This window comes from Hypanus sabinus, assembly GCF_030144855.1.
Source record: "Hypanus sabinus isolate sHypSab1 chromosome 1 unlocalized genomic scaffold, sHypSab1.hap1 SUPER_1_unloc_10, whole genome shotgun sequence".
In the NCBI taxonomy this organism is placed as follows: domain Eukaryota; kingdom Metazoa; phylum Chordata; class Chondrichthyes; order Myliobatiformes; family Dasyatidae; genus Hypanus; species Hypanus sabinus.
In genome coordinates this window covers 428,970-454,475 of record NW_026778904.1, presented here as the reverse complement: position 1 = coordinate 454,475, position 25,506 = coordinate 428,970, and the positions used below count along the sequence as shown (strand labels likewise).

The window sequence follows — 25,506 nt, the reverse complement described above, 5'->3', positions numbered from 1 at the left end:
GAGGAGAGGAAGGGACAGGGTTGAGGTGGGGGGAGGTGAGACATAGAGATTACTTTGTGTGCACAAATGGGACACTGAAACCACCCATCACAACCCAGCATAAACACGACACTCCTTGCAGCGAAACAGGATTCAGTAGGAAAAATCTGACAAGTAACTTGAAGAATAAACATGAGCAGGAATGGGGGTGGGGGGAAGAGTTGACTGAGTACACACATACTCAATGTTTTATGAGCAGCTCTTCCCCTCTACCATTATCCTGAACAGACAATGAACCCATGAACACTATTCCACTATGTTCACTCTCTTTTTGAGAGATTTGTGACAGACAGTAGTCTGGTTCAGAGAATTTTTTTTTGACAGGAGTTGCAGAGAGGACAGGAAGGAAAATGGCTGAGAATGCAGAGGGAAGGAGAGTCCTGTTGTCAGAAATGCTTTGTGCAGATGAATGGCTCCAAGGAGAAAGGGCCATTACTCCTGAGCGAGAGAGAACCCATTTGTTTATTTCCAGTGAAGTTCAGAATGTGGTACGTGCTTTCACATAGACTGTGGGTAAAACAACAACTCCAACATGAGCTCCAACTGTATGTGCACATTTGGACTGGTTTAACTGTAATGAGCCCTTTACTTTCCTTTTTCTTTGTCCTACTAAGCTGAAATTTATAAGTATATTTTCTTTAATTTTATGCTGTGTACAATCTGTAATTTCTTGCCGACCGACAATTGTGTATGGGCTGTATTTGCTCAGCGTTTGCACAAATCAAGGTTTCTCTAATCCGAAAATCATGAGGTCTCATGTTTGGTTGAAGCCCAGATCATACCGACCCTACCTAGACGCATTTTGTTTATGAAAGCTGGCCTTCTCACCACTGAGTCACCTGGCTGTTGGCAGAGCCAGCTAATGAGCCAGTTTGCATACGAGCTTGGTGAGGGGACTACATATATAAAGTAGTGCAAAAAGAGAACCTATATATATATAGTGTGAGTGTGAGAGTGTGTGTGTCTTTCTGTCTGTCTCTCAATCAGATCAGGTTTAACATCATCAGCATATGTTGTAAAATTTGTTCTTTGCAGCAGCAGTACATGACAATAAAGAAAAAACTAAATTACAGTAAGTATATGTATATTAAATAGTTAAATTAATTAAGTAGTACAAAAACAGTAGTGAGGTAGGGTTCATGGGTTCAATGTCCATTCAGAAATTGGATGGCAGAGGGGAAGAAGCTGTTCCTGAATCACTGAGCACATGCCTTCAGGCTTCTGTACCTCTTTCCTGATGGTAGCAATGAGAACAAGGCATGACTAGGTGATGCCTTTTTGAGGTATCGCTCCCTGAAGATGTTTTGGATACTACAGAGGCTAGTACCCATGATGGAGCTGACTAATTTTGCAACCCTGCAGCTTGCTTCAATCCTGTGCAGTAGTCCCCATAACCCCCACCACCACCATATCAGACAGTGATACAGCCAGTCAGAATGCTCTTCCACAGCACACAGGTAAAATTGTTGTGTGTGTGACATCATTCAACTAGTTGGTATATCTTACTCCTGTATGCCCTCTTGTTACCATCTGAGATTCTGCCAACAATGGCTGTATCGTCAGCAAATTTATAGATGGCATTTGAGCTATGCCTAGTCACAGTCATAGAGAGTGTAGATAGAGTAGAGCAGTGGGCAAAGTCCACGTCCCCAAGGTGTGCCAATGTTAATTGTCAGCAAGTTGAAGATGTTATCACCAATCCGCACAGATCGTGGTTTTCCTGTTACAAAGTTGAGGATCCGGTTACAGATGGATATACAGAGGCCCAGCTTCTGTAGCTTTTCAATCATGACTGTAGGAATGATGTGTTAAACACTGAATTATAGTCAATAAACACCATCCTGACATAGGTCTTTGAAATGTCCAGGTGATCCAAGGCCACGAGGACAGCCAATGAAATCGTGTCTGCCGTAGATCTATAGTGGCGATAGGCAAATTGCAGTGGGTCCAGGTCCTTGTTTGGGCAAGAGTTGACTCTAGCCATAACCATCCTTTCAAAACAATTCATCATTGTAGATATGAGTGCTACTATATGATAGTTGTTAAGGCAGCTCCACTGCTCTTCTTGGGCACTGGTATAATTGATGCCCTTTTGAAGCAGATGGGAACTTCTGACTGTAGCAATGAGAGATTGAAAATGTCTTTGAACACCCCTGCCAGCTGGTTGGCACAAGTTCTTAGAGCCTTATCAGTTACTTCTTTGGGGCCTGCCATCTTGTGAGGGTTCACCCTCCTGAAAGACAGCCTGACATCAGTCTCCAAGACAGAGATCACAGGGTCAGCAAGTGTTGCAGGGATCCTCATAGCTAGAGTTTTATTCTCTCTTTCTCAGTGAGCATAAAAGTCATTAAGCTTGTCTGAGAGTGAAGCATCACTGCCATCCATGAGGTTGGGTTCTGCCTTGAAGTAGTAAAGTATAAGTAGTAGTAGTAGAAGTAATGGATTGAAAAACCCTGCCAAAGTTGATGTGCATCCTTTGATAACAATTAGGAACATACATTTCCTCCTTTGATAAAAATTAGGAACTAATACATAGTTTTACAGTGCTGTAGTACTATCGGTAGTGTTCTAATTTATTCTGTATTTAACATTTAATTTGTTATTCATTGATCTTTTTTATTCCTTTTTGACTATTCCCATGAAACTTCGGCTAATTAGGCCAAAATGTACTCATCCCCGTGTGTCCTAATAAACCAGAGTGAGTGAGTGAGTGAGTGTAGTAATTTATAGTACATTTTATGTTGTGCACTATACTTTTGCCATAAAACAAGAAATTTCATGACATTTGTCAGTGTTAATAAACCTGATTCTAATTCTGAGCCTTTCTCAAGTGCTGACATGGGTTCAGCATATCACTTGGTAACATGCTAATCACTGAAGTCCCAATCAGTTTATAATTGCCACATGTACCCAGATACAGTGAAAATTTTTGTGTACTGTCCAGACTGATCAATCCATACTTGAGTACATTGAGGCAGCAATAAAGAACACAGAGTGCAGAATATACTATTACAGTTACAGAGAAAGTGCAGTGCAGCAAGATGAATAAGGTGAAACTGCCACCACAAGGTAGACAAGAGATCAGAGCTCTTTATCAAACATGAGGTCTGTTTGAAACTTATGTAACAGTGGAAAAAAAAACAGCAGCTGGAGGAACATGAGAGAGATAACCTTGTTAGATTTTGCTAGCATACCACAAGCTTTATAGATGAGATGTGAAACCAAGATCTCATCTGCTTCCTCATGTCCCAAGGCTGCAAGGATGAGGTCGGCCTGACGTCCTTGGGTTTCAACCAACTCAGTCATCAGCAGATTGTGGGGAAATAAGAAACTTGTGTTCCACACAGTCCCACCATAGTGACACCTGCCTGCTGCTCTTCCTCACAGTTTGATCCAGGATTGAGTCACAAAGGACAACATCACTGAAACAGGCCCCTTGAACCATTTAGTCTGTGCTGGGCTGGTTTTCTGCCTAGTCCCAACTACCTGCATTCAGAGCATGGACCTCCCATCCAAGTTCTTAAATGTTGCAATTGAACCTGCATCTACCATTTCCACTGCCAGTTTATTCAACACTTGCACCACTCTTCCCCTAGATTCCTTTTTAATATTTAACCTTTCACCCTTAACCTGTGACTTCTAGTTCTAGTCTCAGCCACCCCAAGGGAAAAACCCCTACAAGCATTCAGCCTACCTATATCCCTTAAAGACCATCTAATATTCACAGACTCAAGTTGAAACATCCAATGGCGTCTGCTGTATCAATCCTTTATAACATTATCTGAGTTCATCCTCATTCTTCCCCCTGAAGTCCAGCCTATTCTTCCTTCCTTGATATTTGCACATTTTCTTTTCAGTAATCATCCTTGTGTCACCTCTAGGATTGGCTTCTGACACTGACACATCTGTCCCTTGCCTCGTCAGAGTCAGGCCTCCGCACTGGCCCTTGAACCTTCAGGGTTCTATCTGATGCAGGGTTTCAACTCAAAACATCAACATTTCAATGGGTGCTGCAGAAGCACTGCGATTACAGCATTAGTGACCTGTGTTCATTCTCCCCATGAGCCTGTGGATCTCGTCTGGGTGTGCTGCTTTCCTCTCACATTCCAAAGACGTACAGGTTAGTAGGTTAATTGGTCACAAGGGTGTAATTTAGTGGCACAGGCTTGTTGGGTCAGTAGGGTTTGTTAATGTGCTGTATCTGAAAATGAATAAAATAATTTCCTTTCCCCATATCAAAGCAAAAGATGCTGTTTGACCCTCCGAGTTTCTCCAGCAGAGTTCCTCCATCACAGGCTCAGATGGTTTGCAAGGGGAGGGGGTTCCTGGGACCCACTCACCTCATCTTTCAGCTGCACCAAAAAGAGAGGCAAGAGATGTTCCACGGTGCTGTCCATCCCCAAGATGGGGGAGAGGCCCATGATGACCGAAGCTATTGCTGATTTCACGTGTTCATTACCATCTGAGACCAGCTCCTGGACAAGGACCAAGGGAAAAGTCAGGAACAAAAACTTCCTACACAGTACAAAACTTCAACTTCACATTGGTGATTGCACTTGGCAAGCAAAAGAGTAAAGCCCTTGTCCCACGTCCCATCGCACACTCCCGGGGTCAGACACAGAGTGAATCTCCCTCCACACCGTCCCATCACACTCCTAAAGTCAGACACAGAGTGAAGCTCCCTCCACACTGTCCCATCATACACCCCTAGGATCAGAGACAGAGTGACGTTCCCTCCACACACTCCTGGAGTCTGAGTAAAGCTCCATCCACACCATCCCGTCACACACCATCAGGGTCAGACAGAGTGAAGCTCCATTTACACTATAATGTCAAACTTCGAAGAGCATGGCAGTGCGGGTTATACACAACTAGGCCACCATGGTCGCTAACGGTTAGCATGATGCTGTTACAGTTTGGGGTTCAATTGTGGTGTCCTCTGTGAGATGTCTCCCTGTAAAATGTGTGGGTTTTCTCTGGGTCCTCTGGTCTCCTCCCACAGTCCAAAGATGGATAGGTTAATTGTCCCATGATTAAATTAGGGTTAAATCAGTGTTATTTAGGGTTGCTGGGCAGCACAGGTTGAAAGGCTGGAAAAGCCTATTCCACTCTGTATCTCTAAATAAATAAGCTGCAACAGAAGAAAGCTTACTTTGACACAGGGCAGGACCTGGTTCAGAATGATCTGTTGCCGAACATCCTTGGGCAGGTTCTCACAGAACTCTGTGGAGACAGCAAATGGATATACAGGTTCACCGATTATCCTGTGGACACTTTAATCCAATCACAGACAAGAACAAGAACTTAAGGAGATTGCATGAAATTGCTTTACATGACTAGTGAAATGAACCAGAAAAAGCCATGAACCAAAGCCCAATAAGTAAAACTACAGAACAGAGGTGGTGGAGTGCAGGGACAGTGACAAGGGGACACCGGGGTGCCGGAGGGACGATGCTGAATCAAAACTGAGAGAATAGCACATTTATGAGAGCATACAGGAAGCAAGGCACTCTTGATTGTGGTACTGAAGGATAAGAGCTTCACTACTTGCAGCAATGAGATATCTCTGCACTGTCACAGAGGAGGAAAGCATTGTGACAGTATAGCTGTGGAAAAAGAACACGTGCCATTCACGAGTATCAGAGGTGTTTCTGGACCTTCAGGCACAGTGGGGGAATGTCATCCTTGATGAGAATGGGAATGTGTTAGTTTAGTCTACGTTAGTCATGATTTGTCTAGTTTATGTTTGTGATGTGATTGTACAAGAGCACTGTAGTTGTTGGAATTTATAATGATTTTTGTAAATAAATTATCATTAAAGTGCTGAATGCTGGAGGTGCATCTTCCCAAGTGTGGCAAGCTTAAAAATTAACCGACATAAGTGAGAATGGCGGGGGGGCGGGGGAGGTGGCAAATGACTTCCTCCAATTGCAATGAAAACTAGCTGAGGCTATACAACATGGGAGAGGGAAGGGGTGGGAGGCTATCCAAAGGGGGGGGGGACTCTGGGAGGAAAGAGGGTATTTGTAAGGGGAAGGTGGGCTTATCTAAATTCTGTGCAGTGGGCCTCACCAGATAAATGATTATCATTGCAGGACACTTGCATTATGCTTAGAGGCAGCTGGTGTTGGACACTGAGACACAGTCCCTGCCACCCACAGTAACTGAGGTGAAGAGATAGAACAAGGTCAGGTTTTCAGGTGCTGTGCCTGACGTACCTGGTTCCTCATAGTGAGACTCTGGACTGCAAAGAGCAGAAAGGAGCGGTGCAAATTGACAGCTCGGGAGAGGGCCAATGGCAGTCCGACATACAGCGAGCAGTTTCACTGTGAGGAGCAGCACTGAGGGGGCATTGTACACTCAATGGGCATGTTATTAGATGCACCTGCTTGTAATGCAAATGTTTATTTAGACAATCATGTGGCAGTAACTCAATGTGTAAAAGCATTCAGTTATGCTCATGATTGTTCAGACCAAACAGTAGAATAGGGAAAAAATGTGATCCAAGTGACTTTGACTGTGAAATGATTGCTGGTGCCAGACAGGATGGTTTCAGTATCTCAGAAACCACTGATTTCCTGAGATTTTTTATGCACAGCAGTCTCTAGAGTTTACAGAGGATGGCACGAGAAATTTAAAAATCCAGTGAGTAAGCTGGTTGTTCCGTAGGAAAAAACACCTTGTTAATGAGAGAGGTCAGAGGAGAATGGCCAGACTGATTCAAGCTGACAGGAGAGTGCTGGTAACTCAAATAACCACACATTACAACAGTGCTGTGCAGGAGAACTCTCTGAACACATAAAACATCGAACTTTTAAGTGGATGTAGCAGCAGAAGACGACGAACATACACTCAGTGACTACTTTATTAGATACAGGAACTACCTAATACAGCATTGACTGAGTGTACAAGAGGAAGAGGTGTACTGAGGGAGTGTTGCAGAGACACAGGAGAGTTCGGCAGCAAATCTGAAACACAAGAGATTCTGCAGATGCTGAAAATCCACAGTAATACACACAAAATGCTGGAGGAACTCAGCAGGTCAGGCAACTTGTATGGAAAAGAATAGAGTTGATGTTACAGGCTGAGACCTTTTGTCAGGACAGAGTTGGTGCAGTAGTTTGTTGAAGGGGCAGTACCAAGGGCCCAGGAGTGTAGGGCAGCTGAACTGCTGAAGGGGTAGTAATGAGAGAAGTGCAGCATTTATGAACAAGCTTTAGCGTGAAGCTGCATTTAGGTGGTTTTCTGAGGGAGTGCTGCACATTCATGCAGAGTAAAGATGACTGATTGGACCATTGGAGGGCAGCACTAAGGCAAGACTCTCAGTCTGAATGTCCCCTCTCAGGCTGGGTATTAAGCCAAGCCTCAACCCCTCACACCTACATGCAGAGGGGCAGCACAGTTCTCTGAGAACTCACACCAGGGTACCGCATGTGGCATCATGCTGTGCTTTCCAACAATTACCCTTTAGCAGCACCACTGGCCGTGTGTGTATGTGTGGTAGGGGGAGTGACAATGTAGACCCTGACCTTTGAGCTTCTGGGCAGCGGCAGTACGGACTTCAGCTTCACAGTCCTTCAGGAGGTTCTGGAAGACTGGCAACAGGTCTTTCTTGGTGATCTCAGGGCCTACGGCTTTCTGCAGCTGTCCAGCACAACACCAGGGAGAGATGGAGGTTGGTGGGGAGGGTTGGGAAACAGGGAGGGAGGTGAAGCCAACCAAGGAGAAGAGGCCATGGGGGAGAAGCAATGAGCAGAATGGGTGGGTGGGATAGGAGGGATGAGAGGGAATTCACATCAGAAAAGGAAGGGATATGTGGGAGGGAAGAGGAGGTCGGTAGAGGAAGGAGGGGGAAGAGAGAGTAGAAGAAGGATAAGGAGGTGGGGGGAAGAAGGGTTTGGATCAGATAGTGTGGGGAGACAAGAGAAATAGAGCACTTTAAACAGTGAAGCATCACTTATCATCATTAGCAGAGCTCTGAGCATCAAATTATGCCATTAATAAGACCCACAGTCCCTCACCAGACTCCATCCATAGTGAGCACAAACACTGCGACTGAGGGCAACGGCACAGCACTGACGAGAGGGAGGAGTGGTCACCAGGCAGCAAAGGTGCCCAAAAAAACGGAAAGCTTGGGGGTTGGAGTGGCAAACCAAGTGTGAGGAAGAGGCAAAAGGAGGAGAGAGAGAGAGAGAGAGAGAGAGAGAGAGAGAGAGAGAGAGAGAGAGAGAGAGAGAGAGAGAGAGAGAGAGAGAGAGCGAGAGAGCGAGAGAGAGAGAGAGAGAGAGAGCGAGAGAGAGAGCGAGAGAGCGAGAGAGCGAGAGAGAGAGAGAGAGAGAGAGAGAGAGAGAGAGCGAGAGAGAGCGAGAGAGCGAGAGAGAGAGAGAGAGAGAGAGAGAGAGAGAGAGAGAGAGAGAGCGAGAGAGAGAGAGAGAGAGCGAGAGAGAGCGAGAGAGCGAGAGAGAGAGAGAGAGAGAGAGAGAGAGAGAGAGAGAGAGAGAATGAATGAGAATTTGGAAGTGTGTGGTGGGGAGCAGAGAGTGTGGCACACAGAGCTGCAATCTTTGAGCTAAATCGAGGACTGTTAGCCTCACTTGGAAGTTTGTGCTGTTTGTATTACCCAGCAACAGTTGAATGTTGCCAAGCGAGCTGCTCAAATGAGTTGACTGTTGAAAGAATAAAATTAATGAGTTTACCCACAAGCGATGACAATAAACAACATCCATCGTATAGCATCTCTAACATGACAAGCAGCTTTGGCTTCTATCAAACCAAGATCAGATACCACAAAGAGATAGCAAGCCCCATGATCAAAGGCTGCAAAGCTGTGGCTTGGCAGGTGTCTCTGATGTGAGGAAACCAGCCGACACAGACAGAGTAGTGTAGTGCTTAGAGCGATGCTATTACAGCTTGGGGCATTGGAGTTCACTGTAAGGCGTTCATGAACATGTAGGCTTTCCCTGGATGCTCCGATTTCCACCCACATTCCAAAGATGTACTGGTTAGTAGGTTAATTGGTCACTGTAAATTGTCCCGTGATTAAGCTGATGTTAAATTGTAGGTTGCTGGCAGCATGGCTCGAAAAGGCTTGAGTGGTGGGAGGAGGTGAGGGTGGGTTAGACTGGAGGCATGCAGAGACTGAGTAAGTCTGAAGGAGGCTGCAGTGGTTGGGAAGGAAGGGCTGGCCTTGAAGTAACATCTGTGCAATACGTAAAAGGAGAGCAAGTCATAGCAGGAGAAGTACAGCGAGGTGTGTTTTGGATGAGCGCAGTGCTGAGAACTGGACAGGGCACCCAGAGGTAATGGGGGATCTGCTCGTGAGTGGGAGGGAGGGCAGGAAGAAATACAAGGTAGCAGGTGATAGGTGAAACTGGGATGGGGGAGAGCTGAAGTAAAGAGCTGGGAAATTGAATGGTGAAAGAGCTAAAGGGCTAGAGAAGAGGAGAGGACAGAAGGCCATGGAAAAATGGAGGAGCAGCAGCAGAGAGCACTGATGGCCAGGTAAGAAGATAAAGTGAGAGGAAAATGGTCGGGGGGGGGGGGGGGGTGGGGGCAGTGCCGGAAGTTCAAGAAATCCACGTTCATGCCATTGGGTTGGAGGCTATCTATAAGGAATGTAAGGTGCTGTTCCTCCTACTTGAGGGTGGCCTTATCGCGGCAGTAGAGGAGGCTATGAATAGACATGTCAGAATGGGAATGGGAAGTGGAAATAAAATGGATGGCCACTGGACGATCCCGCTTTTTCTGGCATACAGAATGTAGGTGCTCGGCTAAGTGGTCTCCCAATCTACGTCGGGTCTCACTGATAACCAGGAGGCCACACCAGGAGCACCGGATACAGTAGATGACCCGATAGTCTCATAGGTGAAGTGTCGCCTCACCTGGAAGGACTGTTTGGGGCCCTGAATGTTAGTGAGGGAGGAGATGTAGGGGCAGGTGTAGCACTTGTTCCGCTTGCAAGGATAAGTGCCAGGAGGGAAATGAGTGGGGAGGGACGAATGGACAAGGCATGCAGGGAGCGATCCCTGTAGAAAGCAGAACGTAGGGGGGATGGGAGGGAAAGACGAGCTTGGTGGGACCCCATTGGAGATGGCAGAAATTACTGATCATTCCCACTCCCATCTACCTCTCTCACCTTATCTCCTTACCTGTCCGTCACCTCTCTTCTTTTCCTTCCAACCATGGCCTTCTGTCCTCTATCAGATTCCCCCTTCTCCAGCCCTTTATCACTTTCACTAATTGACTTCCCAGCTCTTTACTTCACCCCATCCCCCCTCAGCCTTCACCTAACACCTACTATCTTGTATTGCTTCCTCCCCTTCCCCACTCTCTTACTCTGACTTCTCATCTTTTTTCTCTCGTTCTGATGAAAGGTCTTGGCCTGAAACTACAACAGTTGGCTCCTTTCCATAGATGCTGCCTGCCCTTTGAGTTCGTCCAGCATTTTGGGTGGATTCCAACATCTATAAATCATCTCTTCTTTGTGACACAGGTGACCCTCACATTGCAGGGGTTTGCAGTTTATGAAAGCAGATGTATCAAGATTTTCTGTCTTCTGTGATGCCCCAACATGATTTATATAGTAAATCATGCTCATAAAATCAAGAGATTCTGCAGATGTTGGAAACTTAGAACAACATACACAAAATGCTGGAGGAACTGAGCAGATTCTGCAGCATTCATGGAGGGGAATAAACAAAGTTTCTGGTCGAGCTGCAGCTCCTTCGGGACCGTGTTAAAGAACTGGAGATGCAGCTCAATGACCTTCCTCTGGTCAGGGATAGTGAGGAGGTGATAGAGAGGAGATACAGGCAGGTAGTTACATCGGGGCCTCGGGAGACAGTAAGTCAGGACAGGGAAGGGCAGGCGTCAGGTACTGGAGAGTACTCCAGTGTTTGTCCCCTTTAACAATAAGCACTCCTGTTTGAGTACTGTTGAGGGAGATGGCCTACTGGGGGAAGTGACAGTGCTCGTGCCTCTGGCACAGAGTCTGGCTCTGTGGTTCAGAAGGGTAGGGAAAGGAAGATGAAGATGATAGGGGACTCTATAGTTAGGGGGTCACACAGGCGATTCTGTGGATGCAGAAAAGAAACACAGATGGGAGTTTGCCTCCCAGGTGCCAGGGTCCAGGATGTTTCTGATCGCGTCCATGATATCCTGAAATGGGAAGGAGAACAGCCAAAGGTCGTGGTACATATTGGTACCAATGACATAGGTAGGAAAAGGGAGAAGGTCCTGAAAGCAGACTACAGGGAGTTAGGAAAGAAGTTGAGAAGCAGTAATCTTGGGATTACTGCCTGTGCCACGTGATAGTGAGAATAGGAATAGAATGAGGTGGAGAATAAATGTGTGGCTGAGGGATTGGAGCAGACAGCAAATATTCAGATTTCTAGATCATTAGGACCTCTTTTGGGGCAGGTGTGACCTGTACAAAAAGGATGGGTTGCAATTGAATCCCAGGAACACCAATATCCTGGCGGGGACATTTGCTAAGGCTACTGGGTACAGTTTAAGCTAGAATTGCTGGGGTGTGGGAACAAAATTGAAGGGATGGAGGAAGAGGGGGTTGGCTCACAAATAGAGAAAGCTTGGAGACAGTGTGAGAGGGAGGATAAGCAGCTGATACAGAAGGGACACGCTCAGACCGATGGTTTGAGATGTGTATTTTAACGCAAGGAGTATCATGAACAAAGCGGATGAGCTTAGAGTGTGGATCAGTACTTGGAACTATGATGTTGTGACCATTACAGAGACTTGGATGGCTCAGGGACAGGAATGGTTACTTCGAGTACCAGGCTTTAGATGTTTCAAAAAGGACAGGGAGGGAGGTAAAAGAGGTGGGGGTGTGGCACTGTTGATCAGAGATAGTGTCATGGCTGCAGAAAAGGAGCAAGTTGTGGAGGGGTGTCTACGGAATCTCTCTGGGTGGAAGTTAGGAACAGGAAGGGGTCAATAACTCTACTGGGTATTTTTTAAAGACCACCCAATAGTAACAGGGACATTGAGGAGCAAATAGGAAGACAGGTTCCAGAAAGGTGCAATAATAACAGGGTTGCTGTGGTGGGAGATTTTAATTTCCCAAATATCAATTGGCATCTCCCTAGAGGGAGGGGTTTAGATAGGTGTGTTCAAGAAGGTTGCTTGACACAATATGTAGATAAGCCTACGAGAGGCTATAGTTGATCTTGTATTAGGAAACGAATCTGGTCAGGTGTCAGATCTCTCAGTGGGAGAGCATTTTGGATACAGTGATCACAATTCTATTTCCTTTACAATTGCATTGGAGAGGGATAGGAACAGACAAGTTAGGAAAGTGTTTAATTAGAGTAAGGGGAAATATGAGGCTATCAGGCAGGAACTTGGAAGCACAAATTGGAAACAGATGTTCTCAGGGAAGGTACTGAAGAAATGTGGCAAATGATCAGGGGTATTTGTGTGGGGTTCTGCATAGGTATGTTCCGATGAGACCGAAAGGATGGTAGGGTACAGGAACTGTGGGGTACAAAGGCTGCCGTAAATCTAGTCAAGAAGAAGAGCTTTTGGAACACATCAAGTTGGATAAGTCACCGGGACCGGATGAGATGTACCCCAGGCTTCAGTGGGAGGTGAGGGAGGAGATTGCTGAGCCTCTGGCAATGATCTCTGCATATCAATAGGGACGGGAGAAGTTCCGGATGATTGGAGGGTTGTGGATGTTGTTCCCTTATTCAAGAAAAGGTGTAGAGATAGTCCAGGAAATTATACACAAGTGAGTCTTACTTCAATGGTTAGTAAGTTGATGGAGAAGATCCTGAGAGGCAGAATTTATGAACATTTGGAGAGGCATATCTTTAGGAATAGTCAGCATGGCTTTGTCAAATGCAGGTCATGCCTTACGAGCTTGTCTGAACTTCATGAGGATGTGAATAAACACACTGATGAAGGTAGAGCAGTAGATGTAGTATATATGGATTTCAGCAAGGCATTTGAGAAGTTACCCTTTGCGAGGCTTATTGAGAAAGTAAGGAGGCATGGGATCCAAGGGGACATTGTTTTGTGGGTCCACAACTGGCTTGAAGGCAAAGAGTCGTTGTAGATGGGTCATATTCTGCATGAAGGTCAGTCACCAGTGGGGTGCCTCAGGGATGTGCTCTGGGACCCCTACTCTTTGTGATTTTTATAAATGACCTGGATGAGGAAGTGGAGGGATGGGTTAGTAAGTTTGCTGATGACATAAAGGTCGGGGGTTTTGTAGATAGTGTGGAGGGATGTCAGAGGTTACAGCAGGACATTGATAGGATGCAAAACTGGGCTGAGAAGTGGCAGATGAAGTTCAATCCAAAGAAGTGTGAGGTGGTTCATTTTGGTTGGTTAAATATGATGGCAGAATATAGTATTAATGGTAAGACACTTGACAGTGTGGCGGATCAGAGGGATCCTGGGGTCCGAATCCATAGGACACTCAAAGCTGCTGCACAGGTTGACTCTGTGGTTAAGAAGGCATACAGTGCATTGGCCTTCATCAATCGTGGGATTGAGTTTAAGAGCTGAGAGGTAATGTTGCAGCTATATAGGACCCATGTCACACCCCACTTGGAATATCGTGCTCAGTTCTGGTCACCTTACTACAGGAAGGATGTGGAAACCATAGGAAGGCTGCAGAGGAGATTTACAAGGATGTAATTTACAAGGTATATGGAAGAATTTAAGGTGGAGGGTTATATGGGAGGCAGGGTTTAAGGGTTGGCACAACACTGGGCAGAAGGGCCTGTACTGTGCTGTATTGTTCTATGTTGCCTGGTTTGGGGAGCAGGCCTTATGAGAATAGGCTGAGTGAACTCGGCCTTTTCTCCTTAGAGTGACAGAGGATGAGAGGTGACCTGATAGAGGTGTACAAGATGATGAGAGGCATTGATCATGTGGATAGTCAGAGGCTTTTGGTCAGGGCTGAAATGGCTAGCACAAGATGGCATAGTTTTAAGGCACTTGGAAGCGGGTACAGAGGAGATGTCAGGGGCAAGATTTTAACACAGAGTGGTGAGAGCATGGAATGGGCTGCTGATAACGGTGATGGAGGCAGATACAATAGGGTCTTTTAAGAGTCACTTGGATAGGTACATGGAGCTTAGAAAAATAGAGGACTATAGGTAACCTTAGGCAATTTCTAAGGTAAGGACATGTTCGGCACAGCTTTGTGGACTGAAGGGCCTGTATTGTGCTGTAGATTTTCTATGTTTCTATTTATGAAGACTGAAAAGGAAGAGGGCAGAAGCCAGAATGAGAAGGTAGGACATGGGGGGAGGGTACAGAAACTACTGGAAGTTGGAGAATCAACGTTCATACTGTCAGGTTGGAGGCTACCCAGATAGAGTGAAGTGTTGCTCCTCCAGCCTGAGTTTGGCATCATCATGGCAGTAGAGACAGCCAAGGACAGACAAGTCAGAAAGGAAATGGGAAACAGAACTGAAACGAAACTCAGGCCTTTTGTAGTGGATGGAGAGAAGGTGTTCAACAAAGCAGTCCCCCAATCTGCCTTTGGTCTCACCGATATCGAGGAAGAACATTCAGAGCACTGGATATAATCACAGGGCAATTGATCCACACCTAGAAATGGCCCTGAATGGTGGTGAGGGAGGATGTGAATGGGCAGGTGTAGCACTTGTCCTGTTTGCAGGGATAAAAGCCAGGCGGGTGATCAATGGGGAAGGATGATTGAACAATGAAGGCACATAGATTTCTGGATAAGTTCATTGAAAGTGTATTCTATTCTATATCCCACATTCCAGGGTTGCAATTTGTGAACTCTGTAACACCTAAGGGAGGATGTGTTGTCTGAATGTTATTCCTCTCTATTGATCTTTTGTGGAATGGTGAGAAATAACTTTTATTTATTGGATTTCTATATTGTAACTTAATGTAATTTTTGTATTGCACTGCAGTTGCCACAAAATAACAAATTTCATAATATATGTCTTTGATAATAAACCTGATTCTGAATGCTAGGGAGAGAAAGAGAAGTGGACTGGGGAGAGGAGAGAGGGATGAGATCTGCCAGTGGAAGAAGTCAGCAAGTATGGCAGCACCTATGGAGGGGAATAAGCAGTCTGATGAAAGGTCTTAGCCTGTAATGTCAACTTTATACTCCTCCGTAGATGCTGCCTGACCAGCTGAGGTCCTCAAGCATTTTGAGCGTGATACTCTGGATCTCCAGCATCTCTCAACCTCTGTCCTTAAGGGATGTCACAGTCTTAACAGCTGTAGATGCAGCCTGTTGAGTAAGATTTACTCCCATTAATCACAGGTCACTTTTTCCCTTCCCTCCCATTGAAGCATGGCTCCCTCCACCAGCATACCACAGTGAACTTGTCTGCCACCATGTAGCGTACACGCCACGATTTGTCCTCCATGGCCTGGCGAAGCGTGGGCATCACCATCTTCTCCAGCTCCTCGTGCTTCAGCAGCTGTGCAATGCAGACGCAGGCCTCAACCGCCAGCAGCCGTACAGAATCCTACAAGGACAGTGCAGAATAGTCAGCGAGGAGCAGACAAATTCTGGCTTACCGACATCATTCAGTCCATCTTACACTCACCTGTTTTTTGATTGGTCGTGTAGCAGCTATTACATTGTTAGCAATGTAGATTCAATTCCCTATCTGTAAGGAGTTTCTACGTTCTCCCCATGACCGCGTGGGTTTCCTCCATGTGCTCTGGATTCCTCCCACACTTCAAAGACATACAGGTTAGGAGGTTATTGTTCACTTGGGTGCAATTGGGCAATGCAGGCTCATTGGGTCAGAAGAGCCTGTTACTCTCTAAATAAATTCCTCCTACATACACCCCTGGATTTATTAGCACCTTGTCACAAGTAGAAGTAGAAATCTACCTATTTATATAAATAACACAGTGCAGATAGGCCCTTCTGGCCCTTTAAACCATACCATCCAGCAAACTCAATTTAACCCTAACCTAATCATGGGACAATATACAATATCCAATTAACTTACTAACCAGTATGTTCTTTGGACTGTGGGAAGAAACTGGAGCACCTGGAGAGAACCCATGCAATCCAGGGGTAAGACATACAGACACTCTACAGGTGACATTGGGATTGAACTCCAACCTCTGACGGCCCGAGCTGTAATAATGTCACACTAACTAGCCAATTCCTAGTTGGTTCTTCAACCCAACTAGCTAATGCCAACCCATTTACACAAATGCTCCCACATACCCTGATTTTATCTCTCACCCACACACATCAGGAAGAAAATTTACAGCACAGCTGATGAACTCACTGATCCTGCATGTGGTTGGAACGTGGGAGGAAATGAATGTGTTCTGCGCATGTATAAAGTAAATTGGAATAAAATTATAGTATGGCAGCTAAACGGATTAATGTAATAAGTTGGAATGTACATGGTTGGAATCATCCTATTAAACGAAAAAGGACTTTTAAAATTATTAATCGATTCCAACCTGATATAATTTTTGCTCAGGAGACGCATATCAGGGCGGGAGATCAAAATAAATTTTTTCGCTGGTGGAATAGAATACAGCTCCATGCTACTTCTCAGAGCAAAACTAAGGGCGTGTCTATCTTTATATAAATCCAATATATTTACTCAAGAGGATATCGAATCAGATTCTAATGGTAGATTTTTAATTGTTAAAGGAGTGATTTGTAATAGATAGGTTGTTTTGGTTAATTTGTATGGTCCTAATTTAGACAATCCTTTTTTAAAAAAAAAATTTGCTTTACTGCCAGATTTAAATGAGTATATATTGATAATGGGTGGAGATTTTAACTGTTGTTTAAATCCCATGAATGACAAGAGCTCAACTAATCAGCAACTTCCAAATTATTCTGCGTCAGTTTTGACCGATTTTGGGCTGATCGAATTATGGAGGAATTTACACCTTAATAATAGAGAATATTCCTTTTTTTCACATGTTTATAAAAAATATTCAAGGATTGATTATATTATAGTTGATCCCCGCCTTTTGCCTAATGTTTTTTGACACTATCAAGGTGAATATGACGCTATTGCTATATCTGATCATGCGCCTTTGAGTTTGTCCTTTGAATTTGATGATGTCGTTTTTGGCCATCCACCATGGCATGTCTCAGACTTCATCATTTTTATCGAATTCTTTTCTTTTTAATGATATAGGACGTATGTCTAAATTAATTATATGGGATACATTCAAAGCATTTTTACGTGGTCAGATTATTTCTTATTCAGCTAAACTTAAAGAACAGACTAAAACAGAATTAGATAAAATTTCAAAACAAATTAAAGATTTAGATAATATCTATGCGACTTTCCCTAATATTGACTTATTTAAAAAAAGGGTGGAACTTCAATCATAATATAACCTATTATTAACTCATCCAATTGAAGGTTATCTGCTTAAGTTAAAGAGACAATTTTATATGTTTGGAGATAAAAATAATAAACTACTTGCATCTCAATTAAAATCAGCCGGAGCCAAGAGGAAATTTTGAAACTTTGTAGAAAAGATGGTACCCTGGCTCGGGAATATGAAGAAATTAATAAGATTTTTCAAGATTTTTATACTGAGCTTTATAAATCTCAATGTCCAGTAGACTCTTCTGAAATGAATTTTTTTTTACGAAAAATTGCTTTTCCTATAATTTCTGCTGAGGATCAAAAAATTCTTGATGCCCAAATTACTGAATCCGAAATTCATAAAGCTGATTGTTAGATTAGTTCTTGTTTTTTGGGTTTTTTTTCTCTTTTTCTTCTTTTTTTGTTCTTTTTTTCATATGGATATACCTAGTTTTTTTTTGTCTTGTCTATATTATATTTGTATCACGTATGATTTGGGAAGACTTAACTATATTGTTCTTATTTGCTTATGTACCCTTTTATGCTCATTTTAATTTTGCAATTTTGAAATCCCAATAACTATGTATCAATCTTACTATGTTGATATTAATAAAAAGATTGAAAAAGAAAGAAACGAAATTCATAAAGCTATTTTTTCAATGCAATCTGGTAAGGCCCCGGGACTTGATGGTTATCCCGTAGAATTTTATAAAAAATTTGGAAAATTACTTTCTCCATATATGTTGGAGATGTTTAAGATTCTTTTGTGAAAAGTGATTTACCCTCTACTTTTTATGAAGCTTCTATTTCTTTAATTCTCAAAAAGGATAAAGATCCTACTGATTGTGCCTCATACAGACCTATTTCATTACCTTCCACATGGAAGGTTAGTTAAGAAGGTTCAGTCGTTAGGTATTAATGCTGAAGTAATAAAATGGATTCAACAGTGGCTAGATGGGAGATGCCAGAGAGTAGTGGTGGATAATTGTTTATCGGGATGGAGGCCAGTGACTAGCAGGGTGCCTCAGGGATCTGTTTTGGGCCCGATGTTGTTTGTAATATACATAAATGATCTGGATGATGGGGTGGTAAATTGGATTAGTAAGTATGCCGATGATACTAAGGTAGGAGGTGTTGTGGATAATGAGGTGGGTTTTCAAAGCTTGCAGGGAGATTTATGCCGGTTAGAAGAATGGGCTGAATGTTGGCAGATGGAGTTTAATGCTGAGAAGTGTGAGGTTCTACATTTTGGCAGGAATAATCCAAATAGAACATACAGGATAAATGGTAGGGCATTGAGGAATGCAGAGGAACAGAGAGATCTAGGAATAACAGTGCATAGTTCCCTTAAGGTGGAATCTCATGTGGATAGGGTGGTGAAGAAGGCTTTTGGAACGCTGGCCTTTATAAGTCAAAGCATTGAGTACAGAAGTTGGGATGTAATGTTAAAATTGTACAAGGCATTGGTGAGGCCAAATTTGGAATATTGTGTGCAGTTCTGGTCACCGAATAATAGGAAAGATATCAATAAATTAGAGAGAGTGCAGAGACGATTTACTAGGATGTTACCTGGGTTTCAGCACTTAAGTTACAGAGAAAGGTTGAATAAGTTAGGTCTCTATTCATTGGAGCGTAGAAGGTTGAGGGGAGATTTGATCGAGGTATTTAAAATTTTGAGAGGGATAGATAGAGTTGACGTGAATAGGCTGTTTCCATTGAGAGTAGGGGAGATTCAAATGAGAGGACATGATTTGAGAGGGCAGAAGTTTAAGGAAAACGCGAGGGGGTATTTCTTTACTCAGAGAGTGATAGCTGTGTGGAATGAGCTTCCTATAGAAGTAGTAGAGGCCAGTTCAGTTGTGTCATTTAAGGTAAAATTGGATAGGTATATGGACAGGAAAGGAGTTAATAGACAATAGACAATAGGTGCAGAAGTAGACCATTCGGCCCCTCGAGTCTGCACCGCCATTCTGAGATCATGACTGATCATTCACTATCAATACCCAGTCCCTGCCTTGTCCCCATATCCCTTGATTCCCCTATCCATCAGATATCTATCCAGCTCCTTCTTGAAAGCTTCCAGAGAATTGGCCTCCACCGTCTTCTGAGGCAGTGCATTCAACACCTCCACAACTCTCTGGGAGAAGAAGCTTTTCCACAACTCTGTTTTAAATAACTGACCTCTTATTCTCAATCCATGCCCTCTGGTACTGGACTCTCCCAACATCTGGAACATATTTCCTGCCTCAATCCTATCAAATCATTTAATTATCTTAAACGTTTCAATCAGATCCCCTCTCAATCTCCTCAATTCCAGCATGTACAAGCCCAATCTCTCCAATCTCTCTGCGTAAGACAGCCCTGCCATCCCAGGAATCAACCTAGTGAATCTACGCTGCACTTCCTCAATTGCCAGAATGTCCTTCCTTAAACCTGGAGACCAAAACTGTACACAATATTCCAGGTGTGGTCTCACCAGGGCCCTGTACAAATGCAAAAGAACATCCTTGCTCTTGTATTCAATTCCCCTTGTAACAAAGGCCAACATTCCATTTGCCCTCTTCACTGCCTGTTGCACTTGCTCATTCACCTTCATTGACTGGTGAACTAGGACTCCTAGGTCTCTTTGCATTTCTCCCTTACCTAACTCGACACCGTTCAGACAATACCCTGCCCTCTTGTTCCAGCTTCCAAAGTGGATAACTTCACATTTATTCACATTGAATGACATCTGCCAAGTATCTGCCCACTCACTCAGCCTATCCAAGTCTCTCTGTATTCTCCTAACGTCCTCTTCGCATGTCACACTGCCACCCAGTTTAGTATCGTCAGCAAACTTGCTGATATAGTTTTCAATGCCCTCATCTAAATCATTGACATAAATCGTAAAGAGCTGTGGTCCCAATACAGAGCCCTGTGGTACCCCACTAGTCACCTCCAGCCAGTCTGAGAAACACCCATTCACTGCTACCCTTTGCTTTCTATCTGCCAACCAGTTTTCTATCCATGTTGAAACCCTGCCCCCAATGCCATGAGCTCTGATTTTACTCACCAATCTCCTATGTGGCACCTTATCGAATGCCTTCTGAAAATCTAGGTACACAACATCTACTGGCTTACCCTCATCTAACATCCTTGTTACACCCTCAAAAAACTCCAACAGATTAGTCAAGCATGATTTGCCCTTGGTAAATCCATGCTGGCTCGGCCTAATCCTATTTCTGCCATCTAGATGTGCCACTATTTCGTCCTTAATAATGGACTCAAGCATCTTCCCCATGACTGACGTTAGGCTAACAGGGCGATAGTTCTCCGTTTTCTCCTTCCCTCCCTTCTTGAAAAGTGGGACAACATTAGCCACTCTCCAATCTTCAGGAACTGATCCTGAATCTAAGGAACATTGGAAAATGATTACCAATGCATCTGCAATTTCCTGAGCCACCTCTTTTAGAACCCTCGGATGCAGACCATCTGGACCCGGGGATTTATTAGCCTTCAGTCCTACCAGTCTACTCATCACAGTTTCTTTCCTAATGTCAATCTGTCTCAATTCCTCTGATATCTTATGACCCTGGCCCATCCATACATCTGGGAGATTGCTTGTGTCCTCCCTGGTGAAGACAGATCTAAAGTATGCATTAAATTCTGTTGCCATTTCCCGGTTTCCCATAACAATTTCTCCCAATTCATTCTTCAAAGGGCCAACATTGTTCTTAACTATCTTCTTTCTCTTCACATAGCTAAAAAAGCTTTTGCTATCCCCTTTTATATTCCTGGCTAGACTGAGCTCATACCTGATTTTTTCTCTCCGTATTGCTTTTTTAGTTAAGATCTGCTGTTCCTTAAAACTTTCCCAATCATCTGTATTCCCACTCATCTTAGCCCTGTCATACTTCTTTTTCTTTAATGCTATACAATCTCTGACTTCCTTTGTCAACCACTGTGGCCCCTTCCCCCTCTTTGAATCTTTCCTTCTCATTGGAATGAACTGCATTTGCATCTTTTGTATTATGCCCAAGAATATCTGCCACTGCTGATCCACTGTCTTTCCTGCCAGGGCATCTGCCCATTTAACTTTGGCCAGCTCATCCCTCATGGCTCCGTAGTCTCCTTTATTTAATTGCAACACTGACACCTCTGATCTGCCCCTATCCCTCTCAAATTGTAGATAAAAACATCATGTTATGATCACTACTTCCTAATGGCTCCTTTACTTCAAGATCACTTATCAATTCCTGTTCATTACACATCACCAGGTCCAAAATAGCCTCGTTCCTGGTTGGCTCAAGCACAAGCTGTTCCAAAAATACATCCCTTAGACACTCCACAAACTCCCTATCCTGGGGTCCAGCACCTACCTGATTCTCCCAGTCCACCTGCATGTTGAAATCTCCCATAACGACTGCATTACCTTTAGCACATGCCAATGTTAACTCCCTAATCAACTTGTACCCAATATCCACGCTACTGTTTGGGGGCCTGTACACAACACCCATTAGGGTCTTTTTACCCTTACTGTTCCTCAGCTCAATCCACACAGACTCTACTTCCCCTGTTCCCAAGTCACCTCTTGCTAAGGACTGAATCTCATTCCTCACCAACAGGGCCACCCCACCCCCTCTTCCCATATTTCTGTCTCTACGATAGCACGTATACCCTGGTACACTCAATTCCCAGGCCTGATCCCCTTGCAGCCATGTCTCCGTTATCCCAACAATATCGTAGTTCCCTATTTTCATCTGAGCTTCAAGCTCATCTGTCTTATTTCTGACACTACGCACATTCAAGTATAGAATTCTTAGCCCATTCCTCCTCTCTTTGCTTAAAACACTGTTTTTCTGTACCTAACCCAGCTCCTTGAACTTCTATTGGGCAAATTGCACCCTGAATTTTGATGACCTTCTCAAGATCACCCAAACCTTGTACACATTTAACCCCATGCACCTTCTGACCAACCCTCTGGATCTGGATCCCTGCCCCCTGCACATCTAGTTTAAACCCCCCTGTGCTGTCTTTACGACAGCTATTTAGTTTATAATATTTTCGCTTAGTAATTCATTCAATAGTATTTTCTAGTTAGAATTAGAAGTGTTTAAAGTATATTCATTGCATGTAAAATATATCGGCATGCGATGACGCCACATCCGGTTTCGCCGCGTCTTGTGGGAAAATACCGGTTTGAAATTAGCGCGAGGGTGGGGGCTCACCACGAGGCTCACCTGAGCAGAAGTTGTTTTGCAGGCATGAGAAATCACAGTGAGAGCAACGCTGTAAGTTAATAGATAATCGATATATTGAACTAAGATGTTAATGCCGATCCTGTTAGAAGTAACGACGGTAGATAATGTTTATGCTTTCGTTAGTTAAAGAGTCGCGGATAGTTTGCATGGAAGTGTATTTAAAGTAGTCAATGGAGCAGGTAAACTCTCCCTGTATACTGCACCTTAGTGTAATGTAGTTATAGTCACCTTTGCAAGTATTTACACTTGAAATGTGATATTAAGGAAGGAACAAATCCTGTATCAATCTTGTATTGTTTTATCAACAGTTTTCACCATATGTTAATGTGAAGAGTGAACAGTAAATGGTTAATCTTGCTGCGATCTGGTTCTTATTAACTGTGGTTTATCTCGACGTTAAATTCGACGTTCGTGACACGCGAAGGAGAACGTTACACCCCCCCCGAGCAGCACTGGCAAATACTCCTGCAAGAATGTTAGTACCCCTCCGGTTCAGATGTAGACCATCCCTTCGAAACAGATCCCAATGTCCCTGGAACAAAGACCAATTATCCAAAAACCTGAACCCTTCCTTCCTGCACCATGCTCTCAGCCTCGTATTAATGTGCATAATCATTTTATTCTTCGCCTCACTCGCACGTGGCACAGGTAGCAATCCCAAGATTGTCACCCTGGAGGTCCTGCCTTTCAGCTTCACTCCTAACTCCCTGAACTCTCTAAGCAGGACCCCCTCACTCACCTTACCTACATCATTGGTCCCTACATGGACCACTACATCTGGGTTCATGCCCTCACTCTCAAGAATAGCCTGCACCCGATCTGAGATGTCCCGGACCCTGGCACCAGGGAGGCAACATACCATCCGAGACTCCCGATCTGCCCCACAAAATCTCCTATCTGCCCCCCTAACTATAGAGTCCCCTAAAACTATCGCTCTCTTCTCTTCCCTCCTCCCCTTTCTAGTTGAGGGTTCAACCTCTGTGCCAGAGGCAGGACCACTACAACTCATTCCTGGTAGGTCATCCCCATCAACAGTATCCAGTACGGTATACATATTGTTAATGGGAATGGCCGCAGGGGTGCTCTGCTCTCTCTGCCTGCTCCCCCTGCCTCTCTGGACCGTCACCCATCTGCCTACTTCTTGGTTTTTTGGTGTGACTACCTCCTGATAACTCCTATCTATCTCTGCCTCCACCTCCCGAATGATCCGTAGTTCATCCAGCTCCTGCTCCAACTCCCTAACTCGGTCTGATAGGAGCTGCAACTGGACGCACCTTTTGCAGGTGTGGTCATCAGGGACAACTGTGTTGACCCTGACCTCATACATACTGCATACGGAGCACACCACTGCTCTGACTGTCTCCCCCATACCTGAACTGGATTAATAGAATAAGTCTAAAAAGCACCTAGCGACCTTACCTTCTTCCCCTCAGCGAGCAATCACACAAGCTTACCGAAGCCCACTTAGCCAAAGAGGAGGGTTATGGGCTGAGTGCGGGTAGGTGGGACTAGGTGAGATTAAGAGTTCGGCACGGACTAGGAGGGCCGAGATGGCCTGTTTCCGTGCTGTGATTGTTATATGGTTATATGGTTATTATTGAATGTTGATGCTAAGATTCTCTCAAAGATAATGGCCAATCGGTTGGAGAGTATTTTGGGTGAAATCATTTTTAAAGATCAAACAGGCTTTATAAAGGGTCGTTATTCTTTTTCAAATGTTCGGAGATTATTTAACATTACATATTCACCTTCTTAAGCTCCACAATACGTTATATCTTTGGATGCTGAAAAAGCATTTGATCGAGTCAAAAGGAAATATTATATTTAATGTTTTAGAAAAATTGGTTTTGGTATTAATTTTAATAATTGGATTAAAATGATATATAAAGCTCCTATTGCTACTGTTGTCACTAATAACTGTAAGTGGATTAGGCAAAGCGAGACCTCAGTCCTTTTTCAACTTTTGCAAATGACATTTACCAATTCTTGGTCTTTTATTATCCCAAATAAAAGATAGAATAATAGAATCAATCCGATCAAAAAACTTCTTAGTCAAAAAAACAGGAATATTCTGAAATAAATATAAAAATTTTGGTAAAATCATCATTTTAACTACATGAATACGACCAACAAGTGAAAATGTAAGTGGGCTCCATCTACTAAATGAATACTTCATAGAGTCCACTAAAGGAGGAAAATTGGCTTTATATTTTTTAGTAATTATAACACCTAAATATCTAAAAGAATCTAACTTTAAAAGGAATATTATCATATATAGAGAAAGATTCATTTAAAGGAAGTAATTCACTTTTACTAAAATTTATTTTGTATCCTGAAAAGTCTCCAAATTTGTCAAATAATTTTAGCAAAGCAGGAATAGATTCTTCAGGTTTAGATATGTAAACCAATAAATCATCAGTGTAAAGAGAGATCTTGTGCATGGTCTCATTCACAAAAATCCCATGAATATTTTTGGCTTCACGAAGAGCAATAGCAAGGGGTTCTAATATTAAGTTAAATAACAAAGGACTGAATGGACAACTTTATCTTGTCCCCTGTGATAGCTGAAAAAAACTGCCATATTATTTGCCAAGGGAAATCTCACATGCAATTGTGGTTGCTGTGTACATCCCTCCCTCTGCCAACCCGACGTCGGCGTGTAACTTCATTCACACCGTCATAGCCAGACTACAAACCCATGACCTGAGTGCCCTCAGTACCATCTCGGGTGACTTCAACCATGTTACCGTGGCTGCCCAACTTCACGCAGTATGAGAGGGGAGAGGACCCTGGACTTGATGTATGCTAACGTTAAAGATGCTTACAGCTCCTCCCCCTTCCCCCCACTGGGAAGGTCAGATCACAACCTGGTGCTTTTCAAACCCTGCTCTGGTGAAGAG

General features: G+C 43.8%; 1 protein-coding gene across 3 annotated transcripts in view; it reads right to left on the bottom strand.

The window, feature by feature from the left end:
* The window catches only part of LOC132385373 (serine/threonine-protein phosphatase 2A 65 kDa regulatory subunit A alpha isoform-like), a 150,829-nt gene that overhangs the window by 107,375 nt on the left and 17,948 nt on the right, over window positions 1–25,506 (bottom strand). For all 3 annotated transcript variants that reach the window (XR_009509171.1, XM_059957407.1, XM_059957406.1), the window contains exons 6-9: window positions 15,372–15,527; window positions 7,569–7,683; window positions 5,192–5,262; window positions 4,380–4,514 (exon numbers count right to left, since the gene is read on the bottom strand). Coding sequence is in view for 2 of the 3 variants with exons in the window: in XM_059957407.1 (XP_059813390.1) it covers window positions 4,380–4,514; window positions 5,192–5,262; window positions 7,569–7,683; window positions 15,372–15,527 (477 nt within the window). In the remaining variant the exon portion in view is untranslated. The remainder of the gene's footprint in view (window positions 1–4,379; window positions 4,515–5,191; window positions 5,263–7,568; window positions 7,684–15,371; window positions 15,528–25,506) is intronic.